At 36.6% G+C, this 23,814-nt stretch overlaps 1 protein-coding gene across 3 annotated transcripts in view; it reads left to right on the forward strand.

The window, feature by feature from the left end:
* LOC148013976 (MADS-box transcription factor 23-like) overlaps positions 1–23,814 on the forward strand; it is a 139,306-nt gene that overhangs the window by 11,562 nt on the left and 103,930 nt on the right. For 2 of the 3 annotated variants that reach the window (XM_087666818.1, XM_087666816.1), the window contains exon 2: positions 425–503. In XM_087666818.1, coding sequence (XP_087522944.1) covers positions 425–503 — 79 coding nt within the window. The remainder of the gene's footprint in view (positions 1–424; positions 504–23,814) is intronic. The other variant, XM_087666817.1, reaches the window with a different exon arrangement.

Consider the following 23,814-nt stretch of genomic DNA (forward strand, 5'->3'; position numbering starts at 1 on the left):
CTATAAGATATACATATTAGTTACTATAGTATCATTATGAGGGTTATTAATCTAGATGTGATTATTAGTAGAAAATGGAAGAATATTTTTGCTTTGTAAACTTTAGTGGTATCTAGTATAGTATCTCTAAATTACATATTTTTGAAATGCTATTCTTTTATACAACCAATTGTTTGATAAGCATGGCTCAAATATCATTGTATATCAAAGTGACATATTGTATTAGTACTTAAGAGGCTCTCATATACTTTTCTTTTGATTCCACGTATTTTTTATGCATGTGAAGTGTAAAATTTCATGTATATATATGAGAGAGAGAGAGAGAGAGAGAGAGAGAGAGAGAGAGAGAGAGAGAGAGAGAGAGAGAGAGAGAGAGAGAGAGAGAGAGAGAGAGAACTAATTATATGCATGTATACTCACCTAGTATGGAGCAAATGTTAGAGAGATATAAAAGAAGCAATATTGGAAAGTTTGATCAAACTCATGTAGCATGCTCGATTGAGGTAAACATTTGAACAATTTTCATCAAGCTAGAAATAGTATTTAAAAGTCAAATTTGATAAAATTCTAAATCGAAATGTAATAGGTAGGAAAAGAATTACTATGTTTTGTACCGAATGTGCATGCCTTTAACTTGATAGAATTGTAAATGTAACAGGTAGGAAAAGAATTACTGTGTTTTGTACCGAATGTGCATGTATGCATGCATGTCTATTAAAAGAACAAAGATCTTAAAAATAAATATCAAAGAACAAAGACTTTGAAAATAACTATTAAGTATTAAAAATGTTTAGTTTTAAAAAATATATGAAGTACCCATGGACTTCGTATTGAAAACTTTCTTAGTATTCTTAATAGGTCCAATCTTTGCCGTAGCACTCTTATTACTTAGCTTTTCTTAAAAAGTATTAGTTTACCCAAACAATAATATCTAAACATTATGTCTCCCTCACCTAATTAACTAACCTTAGGATGATGTCTCTTTACTACATGTCCTTTCAAAATTTTGTTACTCCTTAAGCCTTTGTTGTCGAATAGTCAAGGAGTCTCATGGGAGTAAGTTGAGGGAATAGTCAAAGAGTGACATCCATTTGAGGTGGATCTCGAGTAGTGTAACCACCAATGAAAGCTGACTTGATGCTAGAAATGGAAGCACAAGTGGCTAGAAACCAAAATACAACAGTCTCTAGGTTTGGAATTGGTAAGCATAGCAATGTGACTACTAGAAGCACAAGTAGCTAGAAACCAAAAGACAAAAATATCTAGGATTGAAATTGGTAAATATAACAATGTGACTACTAGAAGAGAATGGTAGCTAATCACTTGTAGAAATTTGGAATTGGACAAAAGTTAGAAGAGGAAGATCTTCAAATAGCAAATGTAGATTGTAGGTCACCTTAAGGACAAAGGGTATAGTTGAGACTAGAGTGAAATGAAAGCTAAATGATTTGCCAATGGTGGATCACGATGGTAGGAGATGGGAGGAGGCTCTTGATGGATACAAGATACTAGCTAATGGAAAAGCTAAGGCAATCCTCAAAACAAGGGATAAAGTGAATGGATGGGCGATTTGCTATCTATTGATGTGGACCCTCCCAAAGTTTGGATGTTTGCATTCAAAAAGAAAATGCAAGCTGTAAGGCACCTTTAGAATAAAGAGTATAGTTGAGACTGGAGTAATATGCAAGGTAGATCATTTGCCAATGGTGGATCACCATAGTAGGAGATGGAGGAGACATTTGATGGATAGAGGGTGTTAGTTAATGGAAAGGTTAAGACAATCTAAAAAACAAGGGATAAAGTGAGTGACTAGGCAATTTTCTATCTATTGATGTGGACGCTTTCAAAGTTTGGATGTTTGCTTACGGGGGACACAGAAAATTCAATAAAATTTGAGTTATAAAAATCTATTTAAAGCATTCTTTTAGTTAAATAACATCTTGGATATATTAATAAAGTATAGTGTAGTTGATTATTAGCCAATGTCAATGCCATTGGATCAAAGTATGAAGTGAAATATTGATGTAGTTGAGATGTGTACAACCAATCATACATAGTAGTATGCAGCCAGGTGGAAACTATAGAGGATAATTTGATGTTAGATGGCTTATGCCACAACCAAATAGAGGCTAGAAATTGTCATCTAGTGTGCTAGATAATAGAGTGGTCTACTCAACAATAAATGTAGAAAATTGAAGCAGTAGCAATGAATGTGGCAGCTAAAGGACACATTAGACTATAGAAAAGAAATAAAAAACCTTGGTGCCTTGGATTAATGATGGCACGGTAACAATGAGCTAATTGTTGAACTTACAAAAAATATGAACAAAGTGTTGGGAAGCCTTCTATTTAGATGTTGCGGATCATCCCAGATGTTGGGCCATACGGCCTTGCAGCCACGAGCATCTAAGGGACACACTTTTGTAATAGGACACAGTCCAATGTTTGCCTTCCTCTACTCCTCAGAGGGAGATCCCATACACATGGATATAATATACAACGTATCACATACATAGGAGACAACCTCTAGACTGATTGCCATGGCCCTAGTGCAGCTTTTCTACATCTCGCGGATTGGCCTTTTGATGCGTTGCTTCAACATAAAGAGTAAACGTACAAGATCCACTCTTTTGTATATTGAACGATCCAAGAGTTGATATTTCCTCACTAAACTTACCCCAAGGTCTATCCTATAGCCTAGGAATCCTCACACACTCCACTTTGGTCATTTATTTAGTCAATCAAGTGCTATGCATCCAAGTTTTATATCATGTAGCATGAAAAATGTAGAAGTGTATGATCATTGTGTAAAAGCATTTTATGATTAGAAATCAGCCATGTGCAAAACAATTCTTTAATGATTTCCGATCTACTCGTTGCTGCTACGTTGCTAGAGGTTAGCACCAAGTTTCCTCGTGCTACTAGTCTTCTTAAACTTATATTTTTATCGGCCTATATGCTGTGCCTAAACCAAATTAATCAGAATTTTATGTATTTCCAACAACCTCTCACTCTTACAATCCCTCTTTTTCCTTACTGTTTAGGTTTTGCAACATTGCATAGTTGGAGAGTTCATTTTTATGTCATTTTTCATGTATAAAGCAATAAAAATTGCACTCTAATATAAAAACAAGGATAACTTGAGGCTTAATCCTCATGCCTCAGCCTTGTTAAACATTTATAAATCTTAATCATATTTTTTTAAAATTTTAAAGCACAAAAATTTATTTATTTATTTTTTTCTATTTATCTATTCCTAAAAATATGGTTTTTTAATGTATGATTTTTGATTGATTATGATAGTTGAAAGATAGTTTTTATTAGAATTTTATCGCATTTGAATTTCATTTTTCATTCGAAACCAACAAAACCTTCATTTTTTCTCTAAAAATGTACTTTTCGATTTGAATTTAATTATTATGATCATATATCATTACCGGTTCTGTATTTTTCTATATACACCTCAATCATAATGCAAACAAGATTCATGTAAATTATCTTTCCATGTGCACACCATTTCAACCATCAAACATAAAAAATAAGCAAAATTTCTTTTAAAAAATGAAGCATACCGCTTATTCGCGTATTGCAGGTTTTTTGTCAATTACTATGGCAACCAATGGACCGATCAGCAATTATTCTTCAGTGTTGAACATCATTTTCTCAACCTTCTCTTGATCTTGGAGCAACCGTCAGACAAGCATTCTTTAGTAGCATTCTCTTCTTGACTCTTCATATACGAACCCTCTCTTGGAGGAGAGAGATGGAGGAGAGAGAAAGACTAGATTCTAATTAGATCATTCAAGCAGTCATCTTGCAAGCCAAAGGCAGTGATCGGAGGTGAAGGACTGCAGAAGTTCATTGTCTACATTTGATTGGGGGGTTTCTTGTAGTCTTCTTCTAGCCTCTCTCCTCTCTCTCATCATGATCGTCGCCTATAATGGGGGAGCGGTATGTATTACAGGCCGCCATTTTGAAATGGTGCCCCTTCCTCTCCCTCCCTCCCAAACCCCCCAACAAGTCCATATCCAAGCAATTTTAAGTTTGGTCCTTTTTAGCTTTTGACATGTCCAGTCTCTTGCACTTTGAATTTTTGACCTCTGTTTTAACTTTTGAAAATTTATGCCTACTCGACTCGGAGTCTTGTACTGTCAGTCATTCTCCTTGGCTTGATCCAGTATTTGGAAAAATTATGAAAAATGTGCGAGTGCTCTTCGAAATTGCTTTGAAACTCGGTCTTTTGCTTGCTGCTTCAAATCGACCACTATCTTTGCCGCCTTCAACGGGGTCCAAATTTCTTCTAAAATTTAAAATTTTTGGTTTTTTTTTATACACTTTTTTGGGGAAAAAATCCACCGCTCATTAGCGACCATGGGATAGGGTAACTTAGCTTGTCGAATCCCACGAATAAATTTGCACAAACATCAGCACAAAGAGCATCAAGCTGATAAAAAATAGAGACACAATAAAACACATCATAGCTCTCACTCTACCCTTGACAAAACCAAGGCGTGAAATCCATGAGGAGTAGACCTAGCATAACTTAACAGGAAGCCCAAAGCTAGTCACTAATCAACTCCTCCAACACGGCCAAGCTAAAAAGAACTATCAGAGAGGTCATCTTAAGTGGTGGTCTGAACTACTTATCTAACTAAGGGCAACTCATCCAGGAGCTCCTTCTAGGTGAGGACTCCTATAGCCTGAGCAATAAATATTTTTATTTAATATATTTTCATGTAGCTTTAATTCTTTCATACTCGGGTGTATAAAAAGGAGGAAGTTGAGCGTAGTGACCCAATGAGAATAGAGCATTGGCCTCAGATCCTATCTCGGTATCTAAGAGCCTGCTAAGCCCTCGCAAGGTGATAACCCTTTTCTGACGCTTACTTTTATTTTCGCTCCAACCTTCTCTTTGTTTTATTTTTTCAGCTAGATGCCACCTCGAGGAAGACAAGGTATCGGTGACTCGTTCCCAAGAATCTACCAAGCCTTCACAAGGTAGTAAGCATAGCTCATATATACTTCTTTATTTTCTTTGCTGTTTTTATAGGGATTAGAACTCATTTTTACACATCTCTGTATGTTTTTATTTTTCAACTATTCAGGATTTTACTTCTTTGCATATATTTGTTATGGCAAGCTTTTCTAACTGCCTCACAACTAACAAAAGCTTCTAGAATGGCTATCTAGTAGGTCAATAGAACATGGTTATTAGGATTGCCTTCTAAAACACGTCGTTCAGTGCTTGACAATGCCTTTGCAGGAGGCAATAACTTGATATCTAACCTTAATCTGGGACTTCATATCTTGATTGCTGGTCCCTAATAAACGAAAAGAAAGTAACCCCTACACACATATATCATGATCTACTTAAGGGACAAACTCAAAAAGGAGATGAAACCACGTGGAATGGCCACCAGCAGCTTCTCTGCAACAAAGGCTCCATCCAGTGACTTTTGCAATCTGTGTGATACAATCCTTGAGACAAAAAACCATTAAACGCACTTGTATCAAACAGACATATGGCCCTCTTGGCCTAACGAAATAACATAGTTCACTCCTAACAAAAATGGCCCTCATGGCCTAAAGAAATAAAACATTTAAACTCAACAAAAATCAATCCTCTTAGCCTAAGGAAATCAAGTATTAACCCTAAAAAGAACCGTCCTCTCAGCCTAATGGCATCAAACAAACCAGCATGTATATACCCCTCCTTGAAAAATCTTATTACCCTAAACTAAATGCATCAAATTGTGACCTATATCTCTTGTATAAATAGTAAGAGGTGTACGCATAACATGTTGTTTAACTAACCTATGGGTCCAAGATAACAAAGGAAAATGGGTTTGGATCACTCGTTGCATCACCATATTAACCATTGCATATTATATAGGATATGTTCTGATAAAAGGCAGTCTCATAATTGACCGAGTTTTATCTCTTCATCCATAAAGATACCAAAATCAGGACCAAAGTTGACGAAAATGTCTTTTTCATAAGCAAAGTTTTCTAATGAGTCCGCAAAGTGATTCCAATAACGTGGAACCACTTGAAGAGACACCTTCTCAAACTCATCGAGCAGGGTCATAACAGTGTAAAAAGAACCGATTCTCTCAGCCTAATGGTATAAAAAAAACCAGCTTGTATATACCCCTCCTTGAAAAAGCTTATTAATATATAATCAGATGCTCCATCCTAAGGAGAAAATAGGGCTTCTACCCTAAACTAAATGCATCAAATTATGGCCTATACATCCTGTATAAATAGCAAGAGATGTACACATAACATGTTGTTTAACCAACCTATGGCTCCAAGATAACAAAGGAAAATGGGTTTGGATTACTCTTTGCATCACCCATATTAACCATCACGTGTCATATAGGGTATGTTCTGATAAAAGGCGGTCTCATAATTAACCGAGTTCTATCTCTTTATCCATAAAGATATCAAAATCAGGACCAAAGTTGACAAAAAGATCTTTTTCATAAGCAAAGTTTGCTAATGGGTCCGCAAAGTGATTCCAATAATGTGGAACCACCTGAAGAGACACTCTCTCAAACTTATCGAGCCGGGTCATAATAGTGTGATAATACATAGAAAGAATAGGGTTTTGTACTGTGTAAGTCCCATTTAGTTGGTTCAATACCAACTGGGAATCCCCTTTTACTAAGAACTAACAAATACCACCTTTCTTAGCAATATTCAAGCCCATGATTAAAGCTTTGTATTCCACTATGTTATTGGTAAATCCAACCCCGAGATAAATAGTTAATTTTATCACAACTTTACGTCGGGGATCTCTAATAACTATCCATATACTCCCTTTCTTGTTGGGACCCCTGGACACTCCATTAAAGTACAATGTGTACGTCCACAATGGATTCACATAGCCTGCCATCATCATCTCTACTCGAAATTATGATAATCAAAATTTAGCATATTTAGAGGATGTACTGAAGGCTCTATCTCACCTTCTTGGTTGAATATAATACAGATGCTTGTCAAGATTCATAAACAATGATGATAGAAGACTTTGATTTCCCAGACGAATGATCTGTCCTCTTGCTCAATCACTTCATATCCTTTATTCCACCAGATAAGATTCCCCTGATGATGATATCTTTGCTCCAAGTATGGGTGTTCCAAATAAGGAATCAGCCATCCCATCAACCTCATTCATCCCTTGTAGGTTCTTGATCAGCCCAGTATTGACTTGCAAGGTATTTATTTTGCTAGTGTATTTAGAGGTAATAAGGTTTAATCTTATAAAGATTAACCTTATTTTTAAATTCCACTCTCTCAAGATCAACCAATAATGTCGTGGACTTATTTTTCCCTATTCTAATGATCTTGTAGGGACCATCCCATTTGGGCTCAAGTTTTCCTGAAAAAAGTTCTCTACGTACATCATAATATAGAACTAATTGCCATTTCTAAAAGGTGTATTTCTTTGCTTTTAAATCATAGAGCTGCTTCATCTAAGGCTTAGCTACTTCATGCTACGACAAACTTTCTAATTTGAGCTCATCCAAGTGGGCCAGAGTCATAAAGCACTTGAAGAGGACATTCTCATCACCCAAAGAATGGTTGATTGCGAATCTTATGGTCGACAACTCAATCTCTAAGGGCAAAACACACTCCTCCCCATAGACTAGCTTGAAGGGAGTGTGGCCAGTGGATCATTTAAACATCGTGTTATACGTTGATACCGCCATACATAATTTCTTATCCCAGTCTCGCTTCTTTTCAGACACTATTTTCGATAGAATACCCACAAGCTACTTGTTAGTACTTTCAACTTACCCATTTGCTTGTGCTTAATTTGGCATGCTTCAATCAGTCTCTTAATTAACTTGTTTTAAAAGTGGATTCCACAGTTCGATACTAATTCTTTTGGTGGACCAAATCTGCATATAATCTACTCTAATAGAAAACTAACTGTCTCTTTTGCATTGTCTTTTCTCGTCGCTCGTGCTTCTGACTACTTTGTAAAGTAGTCAGTCACTAGGATAATATCTTTTTTTCACAATCGACGATAGGGTAATAGAACCCACAAAATCTATTTCCCCAATTCTCGAATGGAAGTATAGCCATAATAGGAATAAGTGGTCACTTCTTGTTCTCCTTATTGTCATGTCATTGACAAATAGCGCATCTCTTAACATACTCGAATGCATCTTGGAAAATAGACGGCCACCAATAACCTGCTCTCGAAGCTTTTTGTGTAGTAAGCTGCCTGTCAAAATGCCCTCCATAAGCGGAGTCATGGCACTCTTTCAAAATAAATGCAACCTCTTCAGGAATCACACATCAACGATAGATATCATTAACCCCTATCAATATAGTGTTCTTGTGATCAAGGAAAATTTCAAAGCTTGATGTCTAATTTTCCTCCTTTGATTTTGATAAATCGGCTCCAGCCTCTCCTGTTGATAGGTAATGCGTAGTAGCAGCATACCAAGATGGGATAGAAGCCATATCAATTTTAAATAGAAACTCCATATCGCTTCCTTCTGTCAAAGTCTCTTTTGGCTCCCCAAAATCCACAAGGCATTCCACAATGCCTAACAACCTCGGTGGCTTACTCTTGATCTCATAATCAAACTCTTGCAAAGTGATTAACCACTTTGCTAAATGATCAGGGGTTTGTAACTTGTTCATCAACAATCTAAGCCCTTCTGCCTTTGTATAAAATACAACCTTCACATAGAGAATGTAATGCTTGAATTTTTTAGTCGCAAATACCATTGCAAGGCATAACTTTCCCATGTAGGTGTAGTTGATTTTTGATATGCCCAACTTCTGACTAGCAGAAGCGATCGAATGGTACCATTTTTCTTTCCAGATTTGGGATAAGGAGCAACTGATACTATGCATAGTGGATGCTGAAAATATATAGAGTACTTCACCCCTTTTAGGTGCTTTTTAAAGTGGTGCTTTTACTAGCTCTTGTTTTACATCATTAAAAGCTACTTACAAGGGTCACTCCATTCAAAGAGACAACCAAAGGATAATAGATTTGTTAGTGGCAACATTCTTTCTACCAGGGCATTTATAAACCTCCAATAGTACCTCGCAGGTGAGAAAAAGCTGTGTATTTCTTTTGGAGTACGCGGCAGACTCATGGCGACTATGACCTTGATCTTTTCAGGATTACTCACGATCTCTACTGAACTAACTACATGACCTAACAATAGGCCATAAGGCACCCCAAAGACGTACTTCCGTGGGTTAAGAGCTATGCAAAATTGTCTACAACGCTCAAAACACTTTCGCAAAATAATTGAGTGTCTTTGTCTTATGGTTATTGCTCCGAGGTCATTGATAAATACTTTCAACTCCTCTGGGAAGATGTTGCCAGAGGTCTTTTTTGTTAGTTATTGCCATGAACCAGGTGCATTGCATAAACCAAATGCCATCACATGGTACGTAAAGGTACTGAAGACAGTAATAAATATTGTTTTAAGCTTAACTTATTTTACAATTGCATTTTGGTTATATTTCGCAAAGCAATCCTTGAACGAATATATTTCCCTACTCGCTAACTAGTCCAAAATCTAATCAATAAAGGGCAATGGGTAGTAGTCCTTAATTGTCTGCTTATTCAACTCTCTAAAGTCTATGCAAAGCCGGATTTGATTATTTTTCTTCTTCCTAATAACAATAGGTGAACACCATTCAGTGTGCTGAATAGGGAAGATCAAACCAGCTTATCGCAATTTCTCCTCAAACAACCCGCTCCTCAGTTCGAAAGGCATACACCTTACTTTCTGACACATAGGGTGACTACCTTTCTTTAGAGGAATGGTATGAACAACCAAGTTGGAGGGAATACCTCTCATCTCATCATAACTCTAGGCAAAGATGTCGTGGAACTCTTGGATAAGGGACACATAGTTCTCCTTTTCTTCCACATTGAGCATGGACCTTGATTTAATTGGCCATGGATCATTTGGCGTACCAAGATCTAGCTCTTCACATCCATGTCTCTTATTTGATCTCGAGGCTCTATTGGCTCATTAAGAGTTATTTGATAGATGTCCTCTATAGTGGACACTTCTTTGGATTCATCACTTGAAGAAGTCTTGCTAGCATATACATCTTCTAATGTCTCTAATTCCGTAGAGGATAAAGGAGCTCTCTCGCTTTGAGGAGACTCAGGATTCATGATATGCATCAACTACTACGCAATGGGCACCTCTATCAAATATCAATCAATCGGCATGTATATCCACTTGATAGCTTGCTTGCAAGATCCAAGGTCTACTTAACAAGTGGAGTTAGCCTCATTGAGACTGTATAAGTTAATGGAACTGAAACTTCTAATCTACGGGCCATTACGAGAGGTCAAAAGGGTAGAGAAGGCGGCAAAGATCATGTAAAACCTATCGATGAAAACCCTAAATAAGACAAAAAAGGGACATAAGTCCTTAACCCTGACATGGAAGGGGGACCTTTAAAACCCATAGAGAGTAAAGCCGATGCTAAGAACGATAAAGAATTACCAAGAAGGAAGTCAAAAGCTAAGAAGAAAGCACCAAAACTAGTTCAATGACCAAAAGAGAGAATGGTCTGGTGAGAGAAGAGAGCTCTAGCAAATTATCACGAACTTGATTTTGCAAGCTCTCTTTGTGAAGTTAAACCAAATGTGAATCTCTTGCAACTGATTAAGTTGTCTTCGAGAGTGCTCAAGGAATTTAAAAAGATCGTGCACACTGGATATATTGTAGAACCTCTAGGCATAGTGCAAGTAGGAGATGATTGGTTTGAGCATGCTGAAAAACATTGCCCAAGGGTTGCAACCTACATTGATGGAATAATAGTGGATCATGCTATCGTAGATAGGGGATCCTCTATTAATATCATGAGGTCTGAATTGATGGAGAGGCTGGGTCTTGCAATCCAAAAAGATGTCTCCATGATTCTTAGAATGGCTTACGATAGTCTTAGGTAACTTGAAGGTTGCATCACTAAGGTCCAAGTCACTATTGCAAACATAGAATGCCTTTTGGACTTTAGGGTGATTAGGTTGGCAAGGCATCCTAACTATCAAGTACTAGGCAGCTCCTCTACAATAGCCTTACCTCTTTGAAGATGTCTCCATGATTCTTAGAATGGCTTACGATAGTCTTAGGTAACTTGAAGGTTGCATCACTAAGGTCCAAGTCACTATTGCAAACATAGAATGCCTTTTGGACTTTAGGGTGATTAGGTTGGCAAGGCATCCTAACTATCAAGTACTAGGCAGCTCCTCTACAATAGCATTACCTCTTTGAAGGATTTTTTTTGGCCTACCATCTTGCTCAAGATTATTTCCTTGTGCACAATGGTTAACAAGACTTGGATTCTACTACCTTATTGGAAGAGAGCTAATCTTACTCCACCAGGTAGCAGCCAAATGGTTGGACTTTCCATAAATATCACATTTGACGTTTGGAAAATTTTGAGGGTAGTGCTGGCTGCCACACCATTTATAACTAAATCTCAAGGGTGCACCCTCTTTAGGGCGTCAATGCCCTATCAAATTCTATTACTTTTTAGGAAAATTAACATCAACGACTCTTTGTCTATATTGTTCAAAAGTCATGTCAGTGTAGTGCTTCATCATGTTCTTAACTTTTCTAAGGACTTTTGATGCACTTGACTCATAGTCATGATCGTTTATTCGTTGTTCCATTGGCCTAACAATTTGATTGGGCATTGGTTGCTGCTGACCCACAGGAACAACGTTAGGGTTTGATACTTGGCCTCCAACATTCAGTGGAGCTAGCTAACTAGCCATAGGCATAGTCGTAGTGGGGGGAGCTGGCAATAAAGGCACATTTTGGACCATGCTATCACTTGACTTCCATTGCCATAACTATCACTTGACTTCCATTGCCATTGGTCAATGCCAAATTATTTCTCGAAATACTAGACCCATATTCAGATTGGTTCGAGAGGCATAGATTGCTTGTAGTGAGGATTCTACTTCTTGTGCTCGTCTAATGGTAGTGTCTACATTCGAAAAAGTGACACTACTCAACTGCACCTAAATATTGAAATCTAGACCATTCAAGAAATATTGCAGTTGGGCAGTTGTTGGAATAGGGATAGAGACTTGCAATTTGCAAAAGACCTCTTTTAACTTCTTGGCATATGCTCGGATATCCTCATGTGGCTCTTGACATGTCACATTTAGTACACGTAGCCAATATTGACCACCCCTATTAGGGAAAAAATCTCTTTGAAAGGCTTCAAAAAATAAATCAATAGTGGTCATGGTTCTCGCCTCTAGGTCATGATACCATATGGCAGCTCTTTCTTTAAGAGTCATGTTAAAGAACATTATTAAATGTCCATCTTGGATACGACAGTTGAACATCAACTTTTGGAAATCGTTAATGTGCAGTTCTGCATCCTCCTCCACTAACACATTAAAGATGGGTAGGGGAAAACCTAAAGCTGGCAAATATGCCATTCCAGCAGCTATAGTCATAGGTTGTACCACCATGGTAATAATCGGATTCGCTACTACTATAGGGGTTCAAACAACTAAAACTAGAGCTCCACTCGAAGTGGAGGGACTGATTGGAAGGGGGGAAGAACTAGAGATTCCTCCCCCTAATGGACTATGTGCCGAGCTAGGGTTATTAAAACCCTGCCCTTGCAAAGCTATTGGGCTACTTCTTTGCAGAGAGTATCTTTTGTTTATCTCAGTCTGTTGTCTAGCTCATTTAGCCCTCTCTTGCTTTTGGAGCTCTGCTTGATGGTCTTGTGAGTCTAGCTCACTAAATTTTGGCATACACTAGAGAGTAGGTCCCAATCCACCAAGGCATGGAAACTACCACTTGTAGGTAGCCCTTGGTAATTGCACCACCTATCGGGACCTAAAATGGGACCGATACTAGCTATAGGCACTAGCTGGACCTCTAAGACACATAAGACACCCCACACGGCCTTGTAACCAAGAGCGTATAAGGGACACGCTATACTAAACTCTAATATGGATCTTGTGCTTGTAATAGGACACAGTCCAATGTTTGCCTTCCTCTACTCAAAGGGAGATCCCATACACATGGGTATAATATACAACGTATCATATACATAGGAGGCAACCTCCCGATTGACTGCCATGGCCCCACTGCAACTCTTTTACATCTTAGGGATTGGCCTTCTGATGTGTTGCTCCAACATAAAGAGTAAACGTACAAGCTCCACTCTTCTGTATATTGAACGATTCAAGAGTTGATATTTCCTCACTAAACTTATCCTAAGAAACTGCTCGTCTATCTTGCAGCTTAGGAATCCTCACACATTCCATGTTGGTCATTTATTTAGTTAATCAAGTGCTATGCATCCATGTTTTATATCATGTGGCATGCAAAATGTAGAAGTGTATGATCATTGTGTAAAAGCATTTTATGATTAGAAATCAACTATGTGGTGTGCAAAACAATTCTTTAATGAGTTCTCATCTACTCGTTGTTGCTGCGTTGCTAGAGGCTAGCACCGAGTTTCCTCGTGCTACTAGTCTCCTTAAACTTAAATTTTTATTTGTCTATATGCTGTGCCTAAACCAAATTAATCAGAATTTTATGTATTTTCAACAACCTCTCACTCTTACAATCCCTCTTTTCCCTAACTATTTGGGTTTTCCAACGTTGCATAGGTGTAGAGTTTATTTTTATGTTATTTTTCATGTATAAAGCAATAAAAATTGCTCTCTAACATAAAAACAAGGATGACTTGAGGCGTAATTCTCATTCCTTAATCTTGTTGAAAATTCACAAACCTTAATCATATTTTTTTCATAATTTTTAAAGCACAAAAATCCATTTCTCTTATTTTTTCTATTTTTTTCTATTTATCTATTAATAAAAATAGGATATTTTTTAATCTATGATTTTTGATGAATTATGATAGCTCAAAGATAGTTTTTATTAGAATTTTATCCCATGTGAATTTCGTTTTCCATCCGAAACCAACAAAATCTTCATTTTCCCTCTAAAAATGCACTTTTTGATTTGAATTTAATTATTACGATCATATATCATTATGGGTTATGTATTTTTCCATGTGCAACCCTCGATCATAATGCAAATAAGATTCATGTAAATTATATTTCCATGTGCACACCATTTCAACCATCAAACATAAAAAAGAAGCAAATTTTCTTTATAAAACTGAAGCAGATCACTTATTCATGTGTTGTGGGTTTTTTGCAAATTACTACGGGCAACCAACGGACTGACCAACAATCATTCTTCAATGCTGAACACCCTTCCCTCAGCCTCCTCTTAATTTTGGAGCAATCCAATCACCATCGGACAAGCATCCTTCAGCCGCATTCTCTTCTTGATTCTTCAAAAACCCCCTCTTGGAGGAGAGAGACTAGATTGTGATCAGACCATTCAAGCAGCCATCTCGCGAGCGGTAGGTGGTGATCGAAGGCAAAGGACTGTAGAAATTCAATGCCTAGATCCAATTGGGGGGTTGCTTGTAGCCGGTCTCCTCCCTCTCATCATGATAGCCGTATATAATGGGAGGCCGCACGTACTGCAGGCCACTGTTTTGAGACCGCGCCCCCCCTCCCCCCCCCCCCCCCCCCCTCCTAATTGTTTTTTTAAGTTTTTAATTAGGGGCCTTTGGCCCCCCCCAACAAGTCCATGCCAAGGCAATTTTAAGTTTGGCTCTCTTTGGCTTTTGACATGTCCAGCCTCCTGCACTTTGACTTCCCGACCTCCGTTTTATTTTTTGAAAATTTTTGCTTGCCTGACTCGGAGTCCCGTACTGTCGATTATTTGCTTTCGATCGATCCGGTGTTTGAAAAAATTATGAAAAATTTGCAAGTGCTCTTTGAAACCGTGTCTTCCGCTTGGCACTTAAAATCAACTCAACTACCTTTGCTGCCTTCAATGAGGTCCAATTTTCTCCTAAAATTTGGATTTTTTGGCAAATTTTTTGTACTTTTTTGGGGCAAAAACACACTGCTCACTAGAATTAGGGCTTTGGATGGGTTGCAAACTTTGGTAATCTTTAAGTTTTGTGGTTATTCTAATTAGCTAGTGTGTATTACATCTTGTCTAGCTTAAGAGCATTGACCAAAAATAGAATCTAGACCTTGGTGGATCATTTAGGCCATAAGAAGGGCATTTAGACTAATTGAACTTTTTAAACTAAAGTGAAAGTTGATGGAACCTTTAATAAGTATAAGGCTCGCCTTCTAGTATAAGAAATAAAAAAAAGCAAGGAATTAACCATGAAGGAACCTTTGCACCAAAACTACACGGATGACAACATTCAATTTCTTGGTTGCATTGGGTACTCATTGTGCAATTGTTGGTCTATCACGGATGTCAAAACTGACTTTTTGAATGGTTGTTTAGAGGAGAAAGTCAACTGGAGAAGCCTCTCGGGTTTTCTCTTTTAGACCATGAAGACAAGTCTTTCACTTATAGAAGCTCTTTACGTTCTGAAGTAAATAATATGCTTGTGGTTTCACATGACATATAAGTTCCTTTGATCTCATGGATTTCATTCTATCCCTTATGATTAGAATCTATTTGTATAAACCACTTTAGATAGAGCTACCTATAACTTATGATATGTTCATAGTCTTTTGATCACCAACTCAAGTTTTGTGAGACCAACAAAGAGCTTGCTCTACATTTGAGATTAATTGCTTCGGGCAGCTATTCTATTTGTGGACCAAACCTTTGTATCTTAGTGAAAATATATCCTTTGGTTAGTGGATTAGTATTGCATTGATCAGACATGGCCCATGACCACTTCTCTTGATCCTACCATGAAGCTTTCTAAGGATCTTTACTACTAGCCTTTTAGCACGCATACCTATCAATTTGTGATAGAAAAACTTTTTTGCTTGATTCACGCTAGACTAGATTTTGGATATTCTCTTGTGGGGATCACTCATAAGTATGTAAGCACATCACGCCAATTCAAAAGAAGGTGTCAACAACTATTGCAATGGCTCCATACCCCAAGTTGAAAATAGTTGAGAAATGTTGAGGGATTATTAGTAGATGAGAATAGAACTGAGAAGAGAGAGTTCTCATTTTTAATGAGAGATAGTATTTCAACTAGTAGTTGTCTTTGTGAAATTAGTAATAAAATATTGTTTTCCAGTATCCTTGAGGCTCCATATAGTTGTTGCTCTGTCCTGTTTGATCTCGCCTGTTGCTGCCCATTGTCTAGATGTTGTTACTTGCTTGTAGAGTCTCTCCCGGTTGTTAGAAATGACTAAAAATTGCTATTGACTATAGTAACATCACTCTCGTCTCTCTTTCTCATGTCAAAAGGAGAGGGTTGAGAAGTGATAGAAAGAAGAGTAAAAGAGAGTTAGAATGAGTGACAAGGATAGAGAAAGACTAGAAAGATAGAAAAGAAGAGAGAAGCCATAAAAGCTAAGTACAAGTAGATGAGATAAGAGACAATAATTGTATTATGGTAAGAAGATATCAAAAATTACATGTCTCACATCTTTTATATCTGTGTCAGTGTGATAATGTATTATTAATAATTTTCTCACCAAAACATGTTTTCCCATCTTCTTACAATCTATCCTTGTCTAAAGGTTTTTACCCACAATAAAAATTTATAATGATAAAGAAAGATGTATGAAGTAGAGTACCACTTTGATTTCAGCTATACAAAAGATAAGAAATGAATCAAGAAATAAAGAGATATTTGTCGCTGAAATGAAGATAAAAAGGGAAGCCTCTACCATATACATAATTAAGATATCTTGAAAAGAAATTGGAGTCTTCAAATCTTCAAGAAATAGACTCTGTAAGGAATAGACAGTTTGCTATAAAAAATAGGCCTTGTTGAACAAAATTGCTATATCTTTTGATAGAAGTATCTGAATAGGGCATGGCATATATCAAAATGTAGCTAATGAAGAGTGCTTTGACCCTATATAGGTGGCCTTTTTTTTGAAAATTAAGTAGAGTAAAATCTATTTTAAAATAGATTGTTGTTTGGGCTTTGTTTATACCACAATTGACTGTCTTGTTGCCTATGTCTTAGCCACCCACTAATGCATCCCATAGACATGAAAACTCGTCTAAAATAGAATCACACCTCCAACAAGCTTTCTTAAGTAGTAAACTTGTTCACTTGATTAAACAATAAATCATAGAGTGAGAGCAAAGCTTCTTTTCATGCTGTCCTATGATCTTCCTAGGAATGTATTTAATAATTCCTTCTTCATTCATAGGAGGCAACTTATCAAATTTTTTGACTTGGGTACCATAAAAGGATTTGAGTTTACTAACATGAAGTACATAATTATGAATCTTAGTGGAAGAGGGAAATTTCAATCTATAAGCCAGGTCTCCAATACGCTTCAAGGTCTTGTAGGGTCCATAGGACTTGTAAGTTTATTGTTGGATCCGTTTTTAAAAGTAGAGTAGCAAGACTTGGGTACTTTCAATAAAACCAACTCTCACTCCTAGAACTCTAAGTGTTGCCTATTCTCATTAGCATATATCTTCATTTGATCTTGAGTTTTTTAAAGATTCATATTACATTATTGAACAAGGGTCTGCATTCTTTCCAAGTTATATTTTCCAAGCGGGTTAGTATTCTCATTGAAAATAACTTTGGGTAGAGGCACCTTGTAACCTCAAAGGGTAAAATTCCAATCCTAGCATGAATGGAGTTATTACAAGCAAACTCAATCACATACAACCATGAATCCTCTATATGTTGTACATCATGATAGAAATGGTGAGATAAGTCTCAGACCACTTATTTACCCTTTCTATCTCGACATCACCATGTAGATGATAGGTTGTAGAAGGAGCTAATTTAGTATCCATGGAGTTGAATACCCCCTATCAAAAGTTACTCATGAACTTGGTATTCCTATCATGCACAATCACCTATTATAATCCATGTAATTTAAAGATTTGCTCCATGAATTGACTAGCCGCCTATGAAGCACTGAACTAGATCTTGGTAGGAATAATATATGCTTTCTTAGTGAGTTTGTCCATTACTATATAATTGCCATTCCAAACCCTTTTGGTAGTAAATAAGCCAATAATGAAATCCATAGTAATATGTGTCCATTTTCCTTCAGGGGGGGAGTAGGCAATGGCTATAACAAAAAACTTAGCTTATGGGTGCTATCATTGTTCTGTTGGCAAGGCATACACTCCATGACATAGTCCTTTTCATTAAACGTATGGAAATAAGGAACCACCATTTGGGCCTGCAGGAACAATCAAACAAATGCATTCCAAACCCTTCGAGGAGGTGAAATGGCCAAGAAACATTGCTTGCTCTTCCTAGGGTTGTTTCCTACCGTTCCCTACCTTTTCTTGCCATTTCCCCTGCCATTCCTTGCCATTCCCCCTGTCATTGCCAATTTGGAAAAGTCACTCCAAGCTTGCTAACCAAAAATTGACGTTTTTTTAGTGTTTTTTTCTTAATGGTATCACATTTATATTACATGTTCACTCATCTCCATTGCGTAATGTGCATGTGCTAATCTCTCTCTCTCTCTCTCTCTCTCTCTCTCTCTCAGGTTGAGGATTCAAAGCATCAAGACAAGCCACAAGCTAATCACGAGTCTATGCAAAGTTCAAGTTTAATGCATTATCGACTCTTGCAAATCACAATCAAATTTCAGTTCTATCCTTAATCCCAAAATAATCATCCATTTATATTGTTTAATTTCAAGAAAAATTGGAATAATTAGCATTTGGGACAATTTAGGGCAATTTGGAGCTATGGGGGTAATGAAGTCAATTTTGGGGAATTTGGGTCAATTTGGAGCATTGAGGATATTGAGATAATTAGAGGAACATTCAGGACATTTGGAAGCTTGTGGCATTTTTGGGGTGTTGAGAGCAATGTGGAGCAATAGTGACTTGGGCGATTTGTAGTAATGGGAAGCTAATGGGATAATTTGGGTCACGTAGGGTATATTTGGGGAACTTAAGATATGTGCTGTTCTCCCCATTCCCATTCCTTGACCTTGGATGTTCCTTCTATTCTTGGGGGTCCCATTCTTGTTCCCATTTCCCATTCCATGTATATGATTGAAAGCTTTTCCTAATCTTATTATAGATCTTAAACACTCCAAAATATCCTGAAGGAAGAAGTAGAACAATCTTGCCATTAAGATAGATTAGGCCATTTTGAAGTTGATAATATGAGTTTTTCTCCATGAGACCTTGTCGTAATTTTTGAAATATGGTTGAGCTCATCATCCAAAAGATAGGCCTTTTGTAACTCCTAAATCTAGTCGTTATGTAACTTAATCATAGTTGCAACACGACATGCCCACGTTCTAAAAACAGAATCAACTACTACCACATTATCCTTGCCCCTTGTATGAGTGATATTAAAATCATATTTTTATAAGGTAGCTATCCATCTATGCCACTTAGGAGTAAGATTTGAGAAGGTAAGAAAATACTTTAGGACCCTCTGATCACTTTGAACTCTAAATTGCTGATTGCTATATAAATAATGATACCATTTCTTTATCGTATATAGAATAGCCAATATCTCTTGATCATATACATTCATAGCTATGTACTTTATCTCTAAGCTTGTGATTTTCAAAGGCAATAGCTCTATGCTCTTGTAGCAAAAGAGCCCCTATATTACAGTGGTTGGCATCACATTGTATGGTAAGCTCTCTGAAAAAATCCAGTTATACTAAAATAGGAGAAGTAGTTCTAGTTGAAGCTACTATTTGTAAGTGTATCCCAAAAGAAATCTTTATTATTCGAACTGCCAATCAAAGGAAATTCTATAGTGGAATAATACTTAATGAATTTGCGGTAAAATGATGAAAAACCAAGAAATCCTCTAAGTGAAGTAGTGGTGATAGTTGTTGACAAATCTCTAATACACTGCACCTTTATATAATTAATCTATATTCCTTTTTCATTAACAATATGATGCAAGTACTCCATCTTAATTTGTATAAAACAACACTTTCTTCTCCTTCGCGAAGAGTTTGTGATACCTCAATATATAAAAAAACCTTCCTCATATGTGACAATTGGTCTTGTAGAGTCTTGCAATTAATCAATATGTCATCAAAGAAAACAAGAGCAGGCTAAAAGAGAAAACGTTGTAAATTCTTATTTATCAGACTTTGAAAGGTAGCTAGAGTATTAGTAGGCCCAAATGGCATCACCAAGAAATGGTATAATCCACGATCAATCCTAAAGGTAGTTTTGATTTTATGATATCCAGATCGTAAGTTAAGTTTAGTAAAGAACCTAGCTCCTTTGAGCTCATAAAGCAAATCATTAACTCTAGGAATTAGATATTTGTTCTTCACTATGATCTTGTTTAGATCCTTCTAGTTAATACACATCTTGAAAATTCTTTCTTCTTCACTACTAACAAGATCCAAGATGTATACAGTGGAAAACTAGGCTCAATGAATAGCACATGTAAAAGCTCTTTGATTAGCTTGGTTACTTCTTTATGCTCACATTTAGACAATTTATAGAGTATCCTATTGATTGGATTTGAATGAGGATCCAAATTTATAGGGTGATCCACTACTCTCTTAGGAAGTAATGAAGTAGGCCCTTCAAACAAGTTCTTGCACTTCTCAAGGAGAGTTTTCAAAGCTAAATGCTTAGCTGAATTCTTGGACTGATCTTCTACCTTTTTATTTAGGTGTAAAATAAAAATATAAGAGTATTATTTGTACTCCTTGAGTTGCTTATGGTGATAAGCTAAAAATCATATTTACTAGGGATTCCTTGTAAATGGATAAGCTGCCCATCAATGCATGGAAATAGAACAAAAGGTAGTGGTAGAAAGAGGTAAATATATTTCACTAGGATCAAAAGGAACATGCCTATCAGGATTAAATCCACGATCTTCAAATTCAGCTTGTGTACTCATTGTTGGTTCTTCAATAACCTCATCATTTACATCCTCAAGAACTATCATATTATAATTCTTGGCTTTCATGCTCTTCAAATTTAGCTTATGCACTCTCTGTTGGTTTTTCAATAACCTCATCATCCACATCCTCAAGTAGTATCATATTGTAATTCTTGGCCTTGGCATTTTTGTAAGTGTACTTGGATGCATAATCAGTTGTATATTTTTCACCATATTTGAAATATAGGCCCTTTTTATTTTCATTCCTTAAAAAGATCCATATGGATATAAACTTTTTATTCTTTTCTAATTATTTTGGGGTCTCTTGTCACCTTGCTAAGGCTCTACTTTATGGTTGATTATTGACTTTGAAGCACTTTGCTGTTTTGAAACATTGAAAGTAGGGTATGTAGGGACTTTGGAATTGCTAAATGAAATATTGGATCCTTCGCAATTGCCACCAAAGTTTCCATGTTTTGTAACAGTCCTTTGGTGTTCAAAAGAAGCTTGCATAGGAATGTATTTTCTATACTTACATATCTCTTTGCTAACTCAATAGCTTAGAATAGTGTTGTGGGTTTTTGGGCAATAATATTAGGTGACAAATCAAGCTCTAAACTATAGATATACTTATGCAACTTTGCATCATCGCTCACTCTTTCTACATATGTGGTAAGATTCAAAAACTGATTTGTATACTCTCTAGCTGTTAGGCTTCTTTGGTCCGATTGATACCATATTCTAGCCAACTTTTCTTTCTCAATGGGAGAGGCAAATACTTGAGCTATCTTAGCTTTGAGTTTCTCCCAACTATTTACATGATGTTTTTCCCTCTTTATGTACCTCTACCATGTATGAGCAAAGCCCTCAAGGTGAAGTGTAGCAAAGTGAATCTTTTGGTTATCTGACTTAAGAAAAATATCAAAATAGGACTTTAACTTTGAAGCCCACTCCTTCAAATCAGCCGGTGATTATGAATGGCCACTACATTTGATTAACACAATCTTATCATAGAGTTCTCTCTCAATAAAGCCTTTCTCTCCATTAGTCACTTATGACTCCATATCCACATAACTGTTAGTGGGGTTTGAAAGATTAGAGATACTCCTATGATAGTCGGTTTGAAACCTACCTAGAGGAATAGGTGGCTAACTTCTAGTTGTTTGAGGATGATTTGATCCATGAATGCTCAAAATAGGCTTATCAGTCTTAAAGGAAGTCTCTCCAATCTTATAAGTGTTGTTTAGTATCCCCTTCTTCCCAATGATACCTAGCTGAGGATTTTTATTTGACGGTTGAAAATAATGTTTATCTCTACTCTCTTTGTTTGCCATTTGTGTTGCCACAAGCATAGAGATTTGAGCATTAAGTTTGTTCAAAGAATCTCTAGTAGAAGAAGCAAACTTTTTCGAGGAATCCTTAGTAGATTTGGTCATTTGTTCCATGACTTCCTTAGTTTGCATATTGGATTAAGCCATCTGTTCAATCACTTGATCTCATTTGAAAACTAATTTCATATGTCTAATGGAATGCCTAGTCTCATGGTTACAAAAAGTGGTATTAAGAGTACTATATGGACTATATTCTTGAGAGAATCTTTGTTATCATGATATGCCTTAGGTATTGCCTTACATGCTTCCGTAATTTGTTGTTAAACATCATCATTAAGTATGTTCTTTCCCTTTTTTCTAGCCATTTTTGCTCAATGTTACAATACAGTCCTAGTAGATCCCTTGACGCAAAAATGGTTATAACTTTTCACTCGGATATCGAAATTAAGAACTTTTTGATGGAAAATGAAGTTAACTAATAGCTCTTTAGGATGAGCTATAATACTCAATTTTAAAATCAAAACAAAATATTTTAAAAATATTGTTTTATTGTTGTAGAAAACAGTCTTGCACCCTGTAAGACATTGTTTGTGTATCCATGTCCTTAGATTTAAAGTAAGGTCTTTTCTTCACCCTATGGTACCTTGTATATGACCTATAAGAGCTGAATACAATTTGCAATACCTTATATAGGCCTTGAAAAATCTCTACATTACTATATAATATCTATAACCAAGTACGTAGGAAGTTTCACAAAAGTGGTCCCAATTCACTGTCTCAGTGAAATATCCTATGTAAGATTGGTAATTAATCTAGGATAATCTATACCACTTGTAAATGATTGAAGATCAATCCAAATCAAGATCCGAATGCCCATGTTACTTTTGAATACATCTGTTCGTTGCTATAAGTGTATTGGGCTAAAATTTTCATATAGTAAACTTGTGATAACCTGTATAATTCTTGTAACTGTTGAATAAAATCTAGATAAATGCTACCTAGCTAAAATCTTCAGATCTTCAATGACTCTACTCACCGTACTTGTGGTGAGGGATATAATGACACGACAGACTCTCTACATGGGCTCCGAATCATCGAGAGGTAGGCAAAGTTCCTCCCTGGGTTAGTTGGTTGCACCCCTTTAGGATCTTTAATAGTGCGATAGGGTCACCTCTCTATGGTTCCACTATCTTTACTAGCATCTAGCTTTTTCCTCGGTGAGAATATCAACATGGTAGGAGCATTTTAATTAAGTAAATAGAAATGAGATGCATATTTAAATAATTCTGTCAGCCTTCAATGATATGCAAGATTTGATAGATGAAAATTGGAATCAATTATTGGAGATTGGCTAAGGGTCTTACCAATGCAATTCAAGTGATTTCAAGAGGCTCAATTCAGTGACTTCAAGAGGCTCAATTATTAGAGATTGGTTGAGGGTCTTATCAATGCCCTTCGAACAAAAGTGCCAAAATATAGCTCTATTATAGACTTCAAGAGGCTCAATATACTGAAATCTTTGTAATGTCTTCAATCTTGAAGCCAATCTTGCTTCCAAATGGTAATAGACCTTTGGCTATGGTTGCCCTATTGTGTTTTAGGGTTTTCATAT

The sequence above is a fragment of the Lygodium microphyllum genome, chromosome 25 (assembly GCF_053477565.2).
Source record: "Lygodium microphyllum isolate KBCC chromosome 25, Lygodium_microphyllum_v1.1.10, whole genome shotgun sequence".
Taxonomy (NCBI): Eukaryota; Viridiplantae; Streptophyta; class Polypodiopsida; order Schizaeales; family Lygodiaceae; genus Lygodium; species Lygodium microphyllum.